Source organism: Strigops habroptila, chromosome 8 (assembly GCF_004027225.2).
Source record: "Strigops habroptila isolate Jane chromosome 8, bStrHab1.2.pri, whole genome shotgun sequence".
Classification (NCBI taxonomy): Eukaryota; Metazoa; Chordata; class Aves; order Psittaciformes; family Psittacidae; genus Strigops; species Strigops habroptila.
In genome coordinates this window covers 1,047,046-1,063,753 of record NC_044284.2, presented here as the reverse complement: position 1 = coordinate 1,063,753, position 16,708 = coordinate 1,047,046, and the positions used below count along the sequence as shown (strand labels likewise).

The 16,708-nt window shown below is 46.9% G+C and overlaps 1 protein-coding gene across 1 annotated transcript; it reads left to right on the top strand.

Moving 5' to 3' along the window:
* Window positions 1–2,563: 2,563 nt before the first annotated feature.
* Window positions 2,564–15,548, top strand: MFSD14A (major facilitator superfamily domain containing 14A). Its single transcript, XM_030493542.1, has 12 exons — window positions 2,564–2,778; window positions 8,113–8,208; window positions 9,311–9,373; window positions 9,986–10,113; window positions 10,939–11,053; window positions 11,778–11,996; window positions 12,286–12,399; window positions 12,776–12,847; window positions 13,581–13,693; window positions 13,859–13,956; window positions 14,317–14,480; window positions 15,209–15,548. The coding sequence occupies exons 1-12, from the start codon at window positions 2,692–2,694 to the stop codon at window positions 15,413–15,415; spliced, it is 1,476 nt and encodes a 491-aa protein (XP_030349402.1). The 5' UTR covers window positions 2,564–2,691; the 3' UTR covers window positions 15,416–15,548.
* Window positions 15,549–16,708: the final 1,160 nt, after the last annotated feature.

Here is a 16,708-nt window from a genome sequence, read left to right as displayed (position 1 = left end):
GTCTCCTTGTTCAGGACTGCGGTTCCTGAAGTGGAGGGGGTAGGGAGCCTCTGGGTATCAAGAACCAAGCTACAGGATAGCATGCAACGGTAGAACACTGTGATCCTTTGTACAAGAGTTTTGCCACAAGTTACCACAAGGCGGCTGGTGATGCAGAAGCTTTTTTTCCCCCTTTTTTTGAATACTGACTTTCGATTGCAATGGAAGTACTATACAGTATACCCTCTAGAGTACAACACAATCCATTGATTCATGTTACAGTTTAGAAATTGAGAGGTTTTGTAACTATAATTTACAATATATCAAAAACCTGAACAAAGTTCACAAACACATTGCGGTAGATGGTGTATAACACGTTTCCCTGCCCTTTCCTGAAGGTTGTTTCACCAGCTATGCACCAGTAATTGTCAGGACATTTCATTTCTGTCTGTTTCTTTTGTCAGTTCTGCTCTGATCTTAGCAATCACATGCAGCATGATTTAAACTTTTTAGGTCATTTTTAGGTCGTTGAAGACCTAAACAGAAATTAGAGACCTAAAAACAGACCTAAAGACAGAAATTAATTATTCCTCAACTAAGCGAAGGAACAGCGTGCTGGGATGCAGGGGATGAAGTTCTTCAAGTTTGGCCTAAAAGCAATCTGTAGGAGTCTTAATAGAAACCATTGAAACCATTGAAACCATCATCTGTCTGGGGTTTCCCTTTGGGAGATAAGTACTCTGTCCATTTTCAGTCCACTCCCAAAAAGATGGTACTGTCTTCTACAGCTAGCAGGTAGTCATGCATTTACGTTATATAGAAGGTTGAACACTACAGGTGTTCAGGTGTAACAGGCATTTTTTGTTTCTCTTCTTCAGGAGATTAAATGTTTGTCAGGAATTTGTCTCTCAGTTAAATAATGGCAGAGCAGATTATGTCAGGAGTGGCGTAGGTAAGTGGAGTTTGGTATTTGAGAACATGTAGCTGGCTGAAATTCGTGACAGCAGGAGCAAGTCGTACTTATCTAGAGTTGATTCTAAATGTAGGAATTCTTACTTGAATTGTCTGCTCAGCAAACTTGATATTTAAGATGCATTTCTTTAGGGATGACATCAATAACAGGGGTTGGTCTAATATAAAGGTGTGGATAAAAAAAACTAGTTACACGATGTCTGCTGAGATGCATTAACTTCTTTAGGTGAGTTCCTTACATGTCACATCCATGTTTGTGTGTGGCTTTCCCACCAAAATGTAACAGCACTGTCTCCAAGGAGTAGACTTGAAACTGTGTCAGAATTTTAGGATCCCTCTGCTTTGTAAGCAGAAGGGGTGAGAAACCCTGGAACAAAATTGTCACACACTTGGCATGACTTGCTAAGACTTGTAAGTCATGTCCGTCATGGAAGTTTGGCATGACAAAGGACTGGTAATAGCAGAGGCTGCAAATGTCCTTTTTCCCATGTGGGTAGCCCAGTAGATCCACACTTTGTACCGTGAGCTGGAGCCTGCTTGCCTTTGTGTCACTGTGAGACCAGAGCAGATCCATTGGCGTGAGCAGGGCTGTGCCTAGTGAAATTCCCAGTTCCTTAAAAGCTGCATTATGATGAGGTAAGAGGGAGCTTGGTCTTAAGGCTGATAGTTTAACTTAAGCACACACCATCCTATGTGTTAAATGGTTTACACCCCTATGTTAACATAGTGCTGCCCGTGGTGAAAGGGAGCTGGAGCACAGGTTTGGCTTGGCAGCCACTGTTGGTATGGACAGGGATGATGTCTGTATGTGACTGAGGTTTTGGGGGAAACAAGGTTGCAGGAGCGGGAGAGATAAATAGGCAATAGGAGGACTGGAAGATGGAAGAGTGAGTGAAAAAGAACGTAGAGAAAGGATGGGTGTGTGGATATGGCCATGGAGAGTTATGTCTGAGACTGTGAATGTAATCACACTGGATATGCAGACGTTGTTCCCTTTAGTGCTGCCAGACATTGACGGAATTTCATAGAATCACAGAATCAACCAGGTTGGAAAAGACCTTTAAGCTCATCCAGTCCAACCGTTGCCCAGCACTGCCAAGGCCACCACTAACCCGTGACACTGAGGGCCTCGGCTACACGGTGTGTGAGCACTTGCAGGGACAGTGGCTCCAGCACTGCCCTGGGCAGCCTGTTCCAACGCGTGAAGAACGTTTCCAAGTTGGATTTTTAAGCTGGATTGTCTCACAGACTTTGGCTCTGGAAGTGTCTTTTGACGCCTAGCAGGTATGTCCTGGAAGAACTGACCGGTTCCGCTCCTTTTTTCCAGGCCCGCAGCCAGCCCGGGGCGGGGGGAAGGCTGGGCACGGCTCTGCGGGCACGGCTCTGCGGGCTCGGCTGGGGGCGCGCAGGCACAAGCCCGATGCCTGTGAGAGGTGTGGGGGGGGCGCTGCCCGGGGGAGGCCGGGGCCGCGCTGCTGGGCCGGGCCCGGGCTCCTCCGTCCTCGCCACGGCGGAGCGCGGGCGGTGCGTCCCGCGCACGTGACCACAGTCCGGCCAATGGGGCGATCGCGTGATGCGCGGCGGCTGCGCGGGAGGGTGTGTGTGTGCGCGCGGGGGAGGGGGGGGAGCTGGCCAAGATGGCGCCGGGTGCGTGAGGGGTGGCGCGGCCGCGCGGGCAGGGAGGTGAAGGCCCGGCCGCCGGAGGGTCCGCTGCTGCCCGCGGGGCTGTACCATGGTAAAATGACCCAGGGCGGGAAGAAGAAGAAACGCGCCGTGAACCGCAGTATCATGCTGGCCAAGAAGATCATCATTAAGGACGGCGGGACGGTGAGGCCGGGCGGGGCCGGGCCGGGCGGCCGTGGGGCGAGCTGGCGGGGCGGAGGGCGGGCAGCGGGCGGGGGGGGAGTCGGGGCCGGTGGCCCGCGGGGCTCGGTTTCGGTTTGTTTCCTGCCGCGGCCCCGGTAGCCGCGTTCTGGCATCCCGGGGGGTTCCCTTGCGGCAGTTGCCAGAGGAACACCTGTGAGAGCGTCACGGTGGTGCGGGTGGTCAGCGATAATGTTGTGTGTCAGCCTAGGCCGGGGTTAAGGGCTCAGCAGCAAGTGTCGACTCAGGAGTCGGGCGCAGGTAACTGCAGATCACTCGCATCTGTGCGCGATCGTCCGGTACTACACCTTAGTCCTAACCCAAACCTGGCTTTACATTGGAAATTATTGAAATGGATCTTTGCGGAAGGAAGAGGTGCTAGGATGCGGCTGCACCAGGGCAGGTTTAGATGGAGATGAGGAACAATTCCTTCCCCAGAGGGTGCTCAGGCATTGGAACAGGCTGCCCAGGGCAGTGCTGGAGTCACCGTCCCTGCAAGTGTTCACACACCGTGTAGCCGAGGCCCTCAGTGCCATGGGTTAGTGGTGGCCTTGGCAGTGCTGGGAACAGTTGGGCTGGATGATCTCAAAGGCTTTTTCCAGCCTGTGTGACTGGAGACAGCTGCGTGCTTGGAGCAGCAGCGGGCTGCACAATGGCCTGGCTCGGCCTGGAGCAGAGCAGGAAGCGCTCTGGTGGTGCTGGTGCAACGGCTGTCTGTGGTGGGCTTCCCCTGCACAGGGAGTGGATCCCCATCACAGCTGCCTTCTGCTTCCATAGTCTGAGGAAGAGCAGTCCTGTGAGTGGGACAGCGTGTCAGAGAAGTCCCGTGAAGGGTGCCTCGCAGAAGAGGTTTGCAGTTCCCTCCCACTGCCTTGCTTCCTCTTAAATACAGAAATCGTAAAAGGAAAGGAAACTGCTTCATGTTTTGGCTGCTGGAGCTTGGTTTTGTTTTCGGTTTTTTCTAAACTGACGAGTAGCATTGCTTCCAGTGTAGCATTGCCACTGGATTTTTTCCACTATGGAATATTGTGTAGCCTTGATGTGCACTCTTCTAAACACAGTATCACTATTTCAAATAAAGAGACATCTTCACAGCCTGGATTGCTGGTGGCCCTTCAGTTTGTCTTTTTGGAACAATAAGGGAGAAGAGGGAGGTGTCAGAGTCACTGGTGACCATGTCTGGATTACTTAGTGGTAAGAAGCAAAACTAATTCCAGTTGTGAATGTTGATGTTTCCCAGGACGTTTTCCTGCTCTTTGTAAAGATGGAATGTATGAGATTACCCTGTACAAATGCTAAATGCAAGTGTTTTAGAATGGTAATAGAAGCAGAGTACATGTTGTTACTCGTGGGACGTGGTGCTTCAGAGTATCTCTCTGGAGTAATCATTGATTAAAATACAGTATAATTCCAAGTGTCCTTTGTCTCTCAACTTCAACTTTCTTTTGCTGAGAAGGGATATTCTGACGCTGCATTCAGTGATACCTGTGGTGCCACACTCAGTGCTTCCCATCGGTGTCAAAAGCAGAGTGCAGCTTGCATGAGTTCTGTGCCATTTTCGGTTGTGTTTGAGGAAAAACGGGCTATAAACATTAGATGAAGGTGTGCAGAGTGTTGTTAGATAACAAAAATACCAGCTTGTGATACTGTCTGTCTTCAAATAAATGTTTTGAGAACGAGTTTCTTTTACATATGTTTTTAAAGTCTGGTATGGCAGAGTATTCTTTATAATGACAGCAAAACTTTATGCCTTGATTGTGTTTCAGTGTTTGCTGAAAGGTTTGACTAGCTGCCTGTGCTCTGTCTCCTTAGTTTCTTTGCTTACCCAATGTGCTGCATGACATTATGGGAGATGGGTGAATGTCTCCAACTGGCAAACCCACAATTAATCAAGCATCCAAGTGTCTGTTTCCAGCCTGGTTGGTTTAGTTTGAAACTATTGGACATCTAAGACGACTCCATGACTGTCACCAGCAAGAATATACAGTTGTTTAATGAGGCAGTGTCACAGGCAAAAAGAGTTTACAGATGGGAAACTTGAGTCAGTTTATTGCCACTTCTAATCACTGGTTCTGCCATGGAAAGAGGAAAACAAGCAGGAGGGGAAACCCACTGTTGTCTCTGCAGAGCTTCTCCTCCTGCCACAGGTTCCACTGGGGTGGTGGGTGCTGCAGGAGGCTGCGTTGGTGCGTGGTGGTAGTTTTGTGGTGGTCTCTTTGCAGCTTAGGAGCTGCAGCACAGGACAAAATGTGCTCTGGTGGGTACTCAAGTGTGTGTTGCCACATTCACCAGAGGAGCAGCAGTAACACCGGCAAAGTGGTTGGTTTCAGCACTGTTCTTAATTTTACCTTCCTTTGTGAGCAGTTGGAATTTATCTGATGTAAGATCGTGCGTTTTGGAAACAGCCTTGAAATGAACTAGGAGGTGCCCGCCTGGGCAGCGCTAGGGAGAGGTAGAGCTCAGTACTTGCTTTGGAGTCCCCCAGCAGAGGAGTAGCAGCCATCATCATCCATCTGATGCCTTTGTTGCTTTCATGGTTACTCCGTTGTTGTCGGGTGTGTGTTCTCGGCGTTGCCTGGCACATCCACGTTTTATCACGGGCATGCCTGACAGTACAGCATGTTTGGTTGAAGACGTTTTCTCTCTAGCTAGAGAAAGGGGCATTCTTAGCACCGTTTTGTGCCACAGGTTCTGCCAAACACACGAATAGGCTCGGCCCTGGCTACGTGGTTGCAGAGCAGAGTTGCTGTTACTCTGATGGGAACATCTCTGTTCCGGGTTGTTCACACAAGCCTGTCTTTTCCGTGTCTTATCTCTGGGTGGAAGCCTGTGGTTTGGCGGTGCTTAGGTTATTGCATCTCATGACACCACGTTAGCCAGTTTGTAAAGCACAGCAGGGTGGGTGTGCAGAGTGGGATAGGGCTGAATACCCGACACCTGAGCTGGACCTGCTGGGGTAGGAGGGTGCATCGGGCTCATCCTTGAGTCTTGTGGGCTGAATGCACATCATATATCTTAGTGCGCTGTAATATCTCCACTTCTTCAGCTCCTTCCTTCTTTCTTCTACCTCAGTAGTATTTTTGCTACGTTATAGTTGCAACCATCTTTAAAGATAGCTGTAGAGGTGATAATCTAAATGTGACTAATAATTCTTTTTTTATATATAGATCAGAGTGAATAACAGGACCTGCAATAGGCGAGCATGAGAAAGCAAGGAAGCTTAACCCTGGTGATCTAAACGTCACCTCTGCTTGTTTCTGCCAGTGTAATGGCAACACCTGATCAGGTTCTTACAGTGGGGTGACATGGCAGGGGCAGGAGTCACCAGCAGTTGAGCTGTGCAGGATGCCCACTTCAGCTGGACACAGAGCTTGTGTTTGTGAACACAGTGAAGTGCTTTTGATGCCCGGTGCCTGGAGGGGAACGGGTGGTTCCTGACTCCAGCCTCACCTGCTGTAATACCTTGGGGTCATGAGCCAGTAAAAGGGACAGGGATCTGGGGGCTGCAGGGGTGAACCTGGCTTCATGAGATCGTTACTTACAGCTTGTGCAGAGCTGGATAGATTTTTAACCCAAAACTCAAGTAAGAGTCGTGGGTGGAAAGGGAGAGGAATTGTGGGAAGTGAAGATAATTATAGCTGCTTTCTGTACCTATAAAGACTGTTAATTTACCTCCTGAAGAGAACAGGCTATAAAAATAGCAGAAATATCTGTATGGTATGTCTGTATTTACTGAAAAGGGCTAGGGAAAGAAAATTAGCACAGCGCTAAAGTACTTTTGTAGCTCACCTGTAGGATGGTAAAATATTGGTATGGATACTTTTGAAAATGATCATCTTTTCTAGCAGTAGAGGTAAATGGCCAGTGTGGTTTCCTGCAGTTATTCAGAAGGCTTTCCTTCCTCCCTCCCACCCCCCTGTTTTGGAAATACTGGAATCTGGAAAGAAGGGCTAGGAATGACTTGCATAAATCTTGTCATAAAAGAAAGGCTGTTGTATTAACTGCCCTCACCTTAAAATGGTGTGGTGTTTGAGGTCGGAAGGCGCCTGTGAACATCTCTAGTCGAGCAACCCAGTCTCATCCCCCCAAACAGGGTCAGCTGGAGCAGTCCAGTCAGGTTTGGGGGTGGAGTCTCCACAGCCTCACTGGGCAGCCTGTTCCCCAGGGCTTGTTTTGTTCCAGCTTTAAGTAGAATTTCCTGTATTTCAGCGTGTACCTTCAGAGCTGTCCCTGACGCCTCTGAAAGGAGCGTGGCTGCTTGTCTTTGCTTCCTCCCGTCAGACCTATACACATTGATAAGACCCCCCGAGCTTTCTTGAGAAGCAACGTGTTTGCTGAGTACAAATGCTAGGTCTGATCAAACCAGTGAGTTACTGACTGAGTCTGTCAGTAACTCACCTCCACACAGAGCCAGGAAAGTAGATGCTAAGGCAGCACTTGTAAGCTTGAAGTATGCTTATGAGATTTCTCAGGAGTTACTCATACCGCCTCCCTCTGAAAATAACTAGCGCACCGTTTCCTCAATTTGCAAATGATGAACTGTGGCATGTTGTCTGACAGGGTGGCCTTTACAGGGTATGTGAGATGAGCAGGTTCTCCCACCCATGCTCTTTTTGTTCTCCTCAAAAACTACTTCGGATAATACTAAATCACCAAATAGTTTGAAGTTCCTTATTTCAAATCTTTTATCCAGGTCTCTTCCTGCACTTGAGGCACATTGTGGCTAATGTGGGCCTGCTCTCAGGATTTGGGAAGTGATCAGTGCTGTTCCTGAGGTTCACTTCTGGCGTTCATTCTTTCAGTTTTATTTCCCTGATTCAGAGCTCAGTTTTGTCTCTAGCCGTGGTGCCTTTTAGTAGCAGAAGTACTCTAAAGCTGTTGGACAGACCAGGTAATTAGACTTTGCCATGCTTTGAAATGACGAGAACTCCATTTCCATGCAACATTGTGTGGTCTTAACATTTTTCTCAAGGAAAAGGAACTCATTCCCCCAAAGAAGAGACTGTCTGTGCTCTCAGCATCCTTGTTCCCCAGACTGGCAGGAGAAGTGGTTTATTTTTCACTTTGAGATGGGAGCATGCTTTGTATTCTGCAGGGGATTAAGGCACTTCAGCATGTTGGTAGCAAAAGGTTAAAAAAAGGAATGTCACTGAGTACCAGTTAGCTTGAGTAACTGTATTCCACGTTTTGAGTCCCGTTCCATTCCTTAATCCTTCTGTTTGTAGTGTTCCCATGCACTTCTCGTGACAGTGGTGGATTATTAGATGTTTTAATCACCTGTTTTTTCTCTTGTTTTAGCCTCAAGGAATAGGTTCTCCAAGTGTCTACCACGCTGTGATAGTGATCTTCTTGGAGTTCTTTGCTTGGGGACTCTTGACAGCACCCACCCTGGTGGTAAGTGAGATAGGCTGAAGATTCTTTTCACTGTATTGGAGATGGGGCATTTGCTGCAAAGGCACTGAACATCTTCTGAATTAAACGACAATTCTATAGCATTGAGCTCTGTTGTGCAAGTGAGAAGTTTTGTGTTTTAAATTCCTGGAACCAGCAGTGTAATGGGGCAGCAGAGCTGTTTATGTGCAGTCTGTTAATGCTTAAGCTGACATGTAAATATTTTCTGACTTGAGACCAGTGAGACAGTAATGAAATCTCTTTCCTTTCAAGATGCTACGAAAATTTAGCACATTACAAAAGTAAGGACAAAAACACACTTGAAATTTGGTCACATTTCAAGGGAGGGAGATCTTTGCTGACCTGGCTGTGCTTTAAACGGAGGCTTCAGTGTGCAGACCCTGTTAGACCAGTCAAGAGCTTCCCTGTGATTAGTGAGCCAGTCATCCCAACATGTTTGTACCAAATTAGTTTCTAATGGAGTTGGTTGCTTTCCATCTGGATTTCATCTTTGAGAGTGACACATGCTTACAAATTAAAAGGAGCAAAGGACTCCGCCTAAAACGCAGTCTTGGTGCAGCCAGTATTGGCCGTGGGCAGTCTGCTCCTGGAGATGAGCTGCACTTTGGTCACTGGATGGAGTCCGTCTCCTGTGGCACTGTCAGACCGAGGGCTGCTCCCGTCTTACCTGCACGGCTGGGCTCTAGCCGCTGAGTGGAGAGGCACTGGAGAACGGTGGGGTCTCCTCTCCCTCCCCAGGCCCCACAGGTGACACAGTAACATGTGGAGACTCTGGCCTGAGACCATTTTCTAGGTTCTCTGTGGTCTGTGTAGATTTCAGGCACTGAAGCTGGATGGCATGAATCCTTCCCCAAGTGTGGAGAGAACTGAGGCCTCTGTCACGTAGAGCTGAAATCTCAACGTGCCTTCCACGTGAATGAAAGATTAAATAGATTATTTGTGGTTCCTCTTTTTTTTTTTCTTTCTCTGTTCTATGAAAATATAAAACTCCTCTGGTTGTGCCACTGTAGATGTCAGACACATCATGAGCAGTGTTTATAGTTAATACATTGTGTAAATGACAGTGTTTGTATTTTTTCTCCAGGTTTTGCATGAAACCTTCCCAAAACATACGTTTCTAATGAATGGTCTAATTCAAGGAGTAAAGGTAAGGTGACAAAAGTTTCTAACAAGTACAACATAAAGTGAGTGGTGGGAGGAGTAGAGAATTGACTGGAAGAAACATTCCAGAGGTTTTTCAGTAGAGCTTTTACAGTACAAATAAACCAAGGGAATACATTGTTCCCTTGCAAAATCTGCATCATTTTACTTTTAGTTAGATATTGTTTGGTCTGTACCCACTGTTTGGGGTCAGCGAATAAGGCGGCAGTTGACCAGCCCCAGGTGACACACATGGTGTTACAGTTGGATAGTGATTTACTTGGAGCTTGTTGCTGCAGTGGGGCTTTTCAATTACCTACGTTGATGTGAATTCAAAATATGTAAAACTCCAAGACACAGCTCATAAACCTGAGGTACCACTGGATCATCTGCATTTTGAACTCTGTGTAGTTCTGAGGTAACAAATCTCAAATCATTACCTCAGTTGTGTGTAACCAGACGTGGGTAACACTGGACCGTGTTACCTTCAGTGCATTGCATGAGAGTCATCAGCTTTACTAAAAGTAGAGGCCCGGCTGCTGTCAGTTTGTGGTAGGATTTGCTGTCACCGTTCTAACCACTTCTGACCGTTCTAACAGGAAATGTTTTCTTTATTTAGGGCTTGTTATCCTTTCTCAGTGCCCCACTCATCGGTGCCCTGTCCGATGTGTGGGGACGGAAGTCCTTCCTGCTGCTAACAGTGTTTTTCACCTGCGCACCAATACCACTGATGAAGATCAGCCCATGGTTAGTAAATGCTTTCACACTAGATCTCTTTCTTGACAACGTTGCTCGTGTTTGTGGCATTGTTGATAAAATACTGTTTGTGCTTCATGGAGGGTTGATGGTTTTGTATTACTTTGGTGCAAAGCTGGGTCGAGCTGGAATAGCTGCTATGAGGCCAAATGCCTTGGTCAGAATTTTAAGAGCTGTAGGTTTTGAGCTCTGTGCTGAAGGCCCCGCTTCCTACTTCAGGTACATCTGCCTGGAATGCTAGGATACTAGATTGATGCTAGGATACTAGATTGATACTAGGATACTAGAGTGCTCTCCAGTAAACTCTGCGGGGCAGAGCCTCCTCAGGTACCTCTGTGAGCCTTTCCAGCCTTCACTGTGGTCACACATAGCTTATGGATTCCTCATCCCTTATCTGAGAAGTAGCTTGTTTCTAAGTGTAGATTCATGTTGCAAATGACGCGTGCTGGTGTCTATAGCATAAAGATAAGGCTCATGTTGACCTCTCAACGACCAGATTCTCAAAATACTGAAGTTCCCAATTTACTTTGGGTCGCAGGCATCCAGCCAAAGGTAAGTCCAACACCTCAGCTCCTACAAGTACTTAACCACAGCAGCTTTCTGTAGATGTTACAGAATTCCACTGCTTGTCCTTGGTGCGCTAAGGAGGAGCTACACAACTGTATTGAGACACGTTCGCTTTGCCTTTATCCACGTTTGACTTAGTATTTGTCAGGGAAAGTTGGACAAGGCGATTTATTGTTGAACTGTGCTCGGGCTGTGAATAGAGGCTTTTTGTTCCATTTCCTGCTGATGGGTCGTTCTGCACTGTTCTAGGTGGTACTTCGCCGTTATCTCCGTCTCCGGAGTGTTCGCAGTGACGTTTTCTGTGGTTTTTGCATATGTAGCAGACATAACCCAAGAACATGAAAGGAGCATGGCCTATGGCTTGGTAGGTAGCTCTGTTCCTGTGGTCTTCAGTACTAAACCCTTCAGCAGGTGAAGCTTTTCAAACTTGTATTCTTGTTTCTTCTGTGGCAAGTTGCTATTTGTTTGGAGTAAGGGTTTTCTGTTGAATTGTTTTTGATGTCCAGTCCTGTATCTCTTGAATATTCTGCTTCTAACTTAAAACATGACCTGTTAAAAGCTGTGTTTCATACGTCTGTCTTAACAGTTGTAATCAGCGTTAATGATGTCGTTTGGGAGGCTCTAGTTACTCCTCCATTGTTTCTCACACTAGTACTACTCCATCATGTTGTCAAAAATCTAACCTTTTATTCCTGGATGCATTTGGAACTGCTGCTGTGTGACAGCTCGGTGCTGCCTGCTCCAGCCTCCAGGCACTGCTGCAAGCGGAGCCTAATGCTTTGTTTGTCCCAAGTTCTTGCACCTCCTCTCCATTTCTCTGTCTCTCCCAGGGACCTGCCCGGTCTCAGGGCCCTCGAGCCCCGCACACTACAGAGAAGCAGAATGGGAACTAAATAGTTTCTTTCTGCCTGTACACATCAGGGATTGAGATATGTTGGGAAAGAGCCACTGCTACCCCGGTGTCCCAGGGGAAAGGTTACTTTCAATCCCTACCTGATGGAAGTAGTTAGGCTTGTGAAAACGGGGGCAGTGGGTAACAGCACCGTTGACTTGTGACTGTAAATCTTACCTGCTGTTCCTTCTTGTAGGTTTCAGCAACTTTTGCAGCAAGTTTAGTTACCAGCCCTGCTATTGGTGCCTACCTTGGTCGAGTCTATGGAGACAGCCTGGTCGTGGTGCTGGCTACAGCCATAGCCCTGCTGGACATCTGCTTTATTCTCGTTGCTGTCCCAGAGTCGCTGCCAGAGAAGATGAGGCCAGCGTCCTGGGGAGCACCCATTTCGTGGGAACAGGCTGACCCCTTTGCAGTAAGCTGATATAATATGGGGTATTTCGTTAGTTGTAAACCTGGAGCTTTTGAGACAGGGAAGAGAGTGAATTTAGTACATTTCAGGCTTGAAAAACAAAGCCCAGATCTTTTCAAGTTTAACTTTGTGTTGCTGCTAGTACTTTGCCAGTGGCCTCACTGAACATGCAAGGGAGGTTCTGGTGGTACCACAGCACAGCCCCAGGAATTGACACGCTTTTGGGGTTCTTGCTAGGTTGCTTGTTGAATATGAAGATTAAATGGTTTCTAATACTATTTTCTTGCCGTAGTCACTGAAGAAAGTCGGCCAGGACTCAATCGTGCTGCTAATCTGCATAACAGTCTTTCTTTCATACCTCCCAGAGGCAGGGCAATATTCCAGCTTCTTCCTATACCTCAGACAGGTAACTGGACATTTTGGTACGGATTTGAACAAAAATGAATTTACAGGGAAGTTTGCAGTATTGATGCATGAACGCAGAACGTGTAGATAGCCAGTCGTTGTGCAGCTTCCAGCAGATTTAAGTCCTCTTCCTGTTCTGGTTTTGTCTCTTTTTAGAGGCAAATTGTTTTCTATTTATGCCCCTTTTTTTGTGTGTACTTGCTTGATTTAATGGAAGGAGAAAACCAAACAAGCCCCCACTCAGCACAACCCCCACCTTTTCTTCTAAGTGAGGGAGAGGTTGAATAATGCCAGTTGTGTGCAGTGTGTGTTTGATGTTTGTGACACCATGATACATACTTCACTGTTCATCATTCAATTGCCTTTTCTCAACACAGATAATGGGATTTTCATCTGAAAGCGTTGCAGCATTTATAGCAGTCCTTGGGATTCTTTCCATTATTGCACAGGTGAGTTCCCGCTCTGCATTCCATTGGCTTGGTAACTCCGGAAGAGCCGAGCGCTGTGCGGAACTTGCACAATGCTGCAGTTCCCTTAGATGAAAACCCAGCCAGGGTTTGGTTCCATAGCATCCAGAGTGCCTTGTGTTGGGAAAACCAAATCCTTTGTGCACCAAAGAAGAGGTGACAGTTTGTTCATATTATTTCACTGAATCCCAGACTGGTTTGGGCTGGAAAGGACCTTAAAGCTCACCCAGTTCCAACCCCCTGCCATGGGCAGGGACACCTTCCACTAGATGAGGTTGCTCCAAGCCCCTGTGTCCAACCTGGCCTTGAACACTGCCAGGGATGGGGCAGCCACAGCTCCTCTGGGCACCCTGTGCCAGCGCCTCAGCACCCTCACAGGGAAGAGCTTCTGCCTTAGATCCAACCTAAATCTCCATTCAGCTCAAAGCCATTCCCTGGTCCTGTCACCACACACCCTTGTCGAAGGGCAGGTACTTGCTACATGATTGCTATTTTTTTTGGTGGAGATTCCTGAATTCTTGGCAAATGCTGCTTATGGAGAATTTCACTTGGCTTTTGAAAATTAATTTGCGTGTATTTAACATTTAGAATAGGACGTTTTGAGATGTTTTGCTTTTTTAGTTCATTACTCGAGCTGCCTGTATGGAACACTCAAGAGTAAAATGTTGGTTTTCTTTTGAAATGTTTAATTTTTTCCTCTTTCCCCCTGTGTCAGACGATAGTTTTGAGTTTACTGATGCGGTCCATTGGAAACAAGAACACCATCCTCCTGGGCCTCGGCTTTCAAATACTGCAGCTCGCATGGTACGGCTTTGGGTCAGAGCCATGGTAGGTGAATTTCCTTGTATGTCTGAACGATCCGCCCAGTTCCTGCATGTTACCCCTTATCCAGGGGACACGCTGGAGCGTGTGTGTGTGGGTACACGTATGAACACGTGTGCTCACGCGCCGCAGGCCCCGGGACAGCGCAGTCACCCGTGTCTGTGTTTGCAGGATGATGTGGGCAGCCGGCGCCGTGGCAGCCATGTCCAGTATTACTTTCCCAGCTGTAAGTGCACTGGTGTCCCGAACGGCTGATGCTGACCAGCAGGGTACGTGTTGTAACTTCCAAGTATTGCGTCCTTCTGGCACAGAGGGAAAACCTTGAACAAGCCTCAACAGTAGCAAAATCAATAGCAAACTTCATGTATGGCCCCTTCCTCACGTTTGACAGAAGTTTGCTCTGCTCTGCAGGTTGCACACAGCAATTGCCTCAGTGAGACAGCAAAAATACTTGAATAAAGGCAGTTTTTCTGCCCCTTTTTTTATTGCTACTCAGCATTGCAACATCTTTTAGAGACACTTTTCTGCTTGCATCAGTTTTAAGTGACTAAAGGCCTGCTGATCCATTAAAAACAGTTAATTCTAGATGTATAAACATAGATAATACCGGTGTGTTTTGCTGTTTCCAGGTGTTGTTCAAGGGATGATAACAGGAATTCGAGGCCTGTGTAATGGCTTGGGACCAGCACTTTATGGTTTTATATTCTATATCTTTCACGTTGAATTGAATGAACTCCCCATGTCTGAAGCGCCATCAGGAGGCAGTGTGGTCACACAGTACCATTTACAACAGGTATTCTTGTTTTACTTGCTGTTTCCAAAAACACAAACTGGGAGGAGAGCCTGTGCCCACCGGCTCCTGAGCCTCACCTTCTGTAATCTACTGAAGTGTGTGAGGAGGTTCTTCACCCGCTCTTGCCAAGGGTGGTTGATCTACTTGATTTTACCTGGATGGTTTTAGTTTAACTCTCAGAGACAGCTGACCATAGTTAGACAACTGGTGACTCCTGTGAAGAGACCTGATGGAGGGAAGGATGGGCTGATAACAGCAGCAGCCTGATCTTCCTGTCTCCCTGGCACTGTATTTCTATTTCACATGTTGTATGTTTTGGGTTTGTTGCCCTTTAAGCAAGCTGTCTGTATTTATTTTAGTTCCTGGTATTAATTTGTTGAGGAGACTCAGCAGAAACAACTTGCGCTAGAAGAGGAAGTGGGGGAGCATTAATAGGAATCATATGCTCCCTCTCATAAAGCTTAGCATGTAATGTCCATTCCCCATGGGGACATACACTGTAGTGCTGAGCGTAGCAAGGGAGAGTTCTTCCCACTCTGGGAGTGCAGAATCAGAGAATCAACCAGGTTGGAAAAGACCTTTAAGCTCATCCAGTCCAACTGTTCCCGGCACTGCCAGGGGCACCACTAACCCATGGCACTGAGGGCCGTGCGTGTAACCAGCAGCTGGGTCTGCTCGCGGGGGGCTGAGGGCTCTCTGACCCTCTGTGGTGTTCCTGTTGTTTCCAGAACTCGATCATTCCTGGCCCCCCGTTCTTGTTCGGCGCGTGCTCCGTGCTGCTGGCACTACTCGTTGCCTTGTTTATCCCTGAGCACACCAACCTGACCGTCCGATCCAGCAGCTGGAAGAAGCACTGTGGCAGCCACGGCCACCCCCACAGCCCCCAGGCTCCCGGGGAAGCTAAAGAACCTTTGCTGCAAGATACAAACGTATGACAAAAATCGAGGAAGAGATTTTTAGACTTTGTTTTCCATCAGCAGTTTGGGATACACATTCCAGTTCCATCCAAAATGTCATTTCTTAAGGTAATCTTAAGAAGTATCTTTCTGCATGAAACCCATAGGAATTTTTTTAAACAAAAAAAAAAAGGAAGTTTCTCCAAAGATGTTGCCACTGAGTTAATGATTTGCTTTTAAACACAAACTGTTACGTACTCGTCTCTTGCCATGAAGTACTGTTACTACTCAACCTTACCTTGTAGTTCAGAGACAAAACAGACTAGTCCAGGCATGAGCATGTGTCCTTCTGTTTCCTTAAGGTGGTGAGCTTTAATTCCAGTCGTGCCAAGTCTCAGTGAGACACAGCGGCACCCCCGGGGACCCCATTGTCACGGTGTGAAGTCCTGGGTCAGGTGATTCAAAGCCTTAATGTACATGTACTCCAGGAGGAGCAGGGGAATCGGGATCATTTAGTTTCAAAGGCATAGGGCAGGTTTTTTAAGTTTGTACTACTATGAAATCACAGGAGCACGCTTGCTGAGCAGTCAGAGTTATTTTTATGTAAGTGCATTTACTCTTTCTATCTTTGAATAAACGGTTGTAGCGAACACTTGTAAGTGGGTGTTTGTTTTGAGCCTGCAGGGTGTAAACAGTCATGCTGGCTCCAAACCTCTGCTTCCCTACGTACCGTTTATTATACCACTATATTTCTGATGTTTGCATAATCATCCGAGGACCTCAAAACTTGAATACACAGACTGAACTATAAGCTGATGATAGCCTTGAATATGTCCGTGTGCTATATAGTGGCCTTTGAGGACTGTCACAATAACCCTTTTGCATTACAGAGCTAATGTTTTAGTCCTAAATTTTCAGGACCCTTAGTACAGAAGAGAGCTTTATACAATTACTGATGTGAATTTCTCTAAAAGTGTATATTTTTGTGTCCAGTTGTATTATTTAAGTGTTCCTTTGTATAAATTTGTGTATAAAGTATTGTATAGGTTTAAAATGTTTTCATCTTGTGGTTATTGCTTAATGCTTTTTTACCTTTGAACATTCACCATGGTTGACCAAGAGCAGGAAAAAAATATGTAAATATCCTGTTAATAAAGTTGAATATTTTAATGAATTTTTAAATAATTGTTCCTGTCTCTTCAGGCCTCAATTGAAGTGTTGGGGGGGGGTGTGTGTGTGTTGCACTGCAGCAGGTGGGAAGCAGGGAGCGTGTAGATGCAGCATAGTTGGGCTGGTGGCACAGAGTTACGTGGGGAAATGAATAAGCTGGGC

What these genes read in the sequence shown, in the direction of transcription:
- MFSD14A (XM_030493542.1), top strand. Translation starts at nt 2,692, where the DNA reads ATGACCCAGGGCGGGAAGAAGAAGAAACGCGCCGTGAACCGCAGTATC. An exon ending in GGAGCATGGCCTATGGCTTG is followed by an intron (nt 11,054 to 11,777) that starts GTAGGTAGCTCT and finishes TCCTTCTTGTAG; the next exon opens with GTTTCAGCAACTTTTGCAGC. An exon ending in GGCTTTGGGTCAGAGCCATG is followed by an intron (nt 13,694 to 13,858) that starts GTAGGTGAATTT and finishes CTGTGTTTGCAG; the next exon opens with GATGATGTGGGCAGCCGGCG.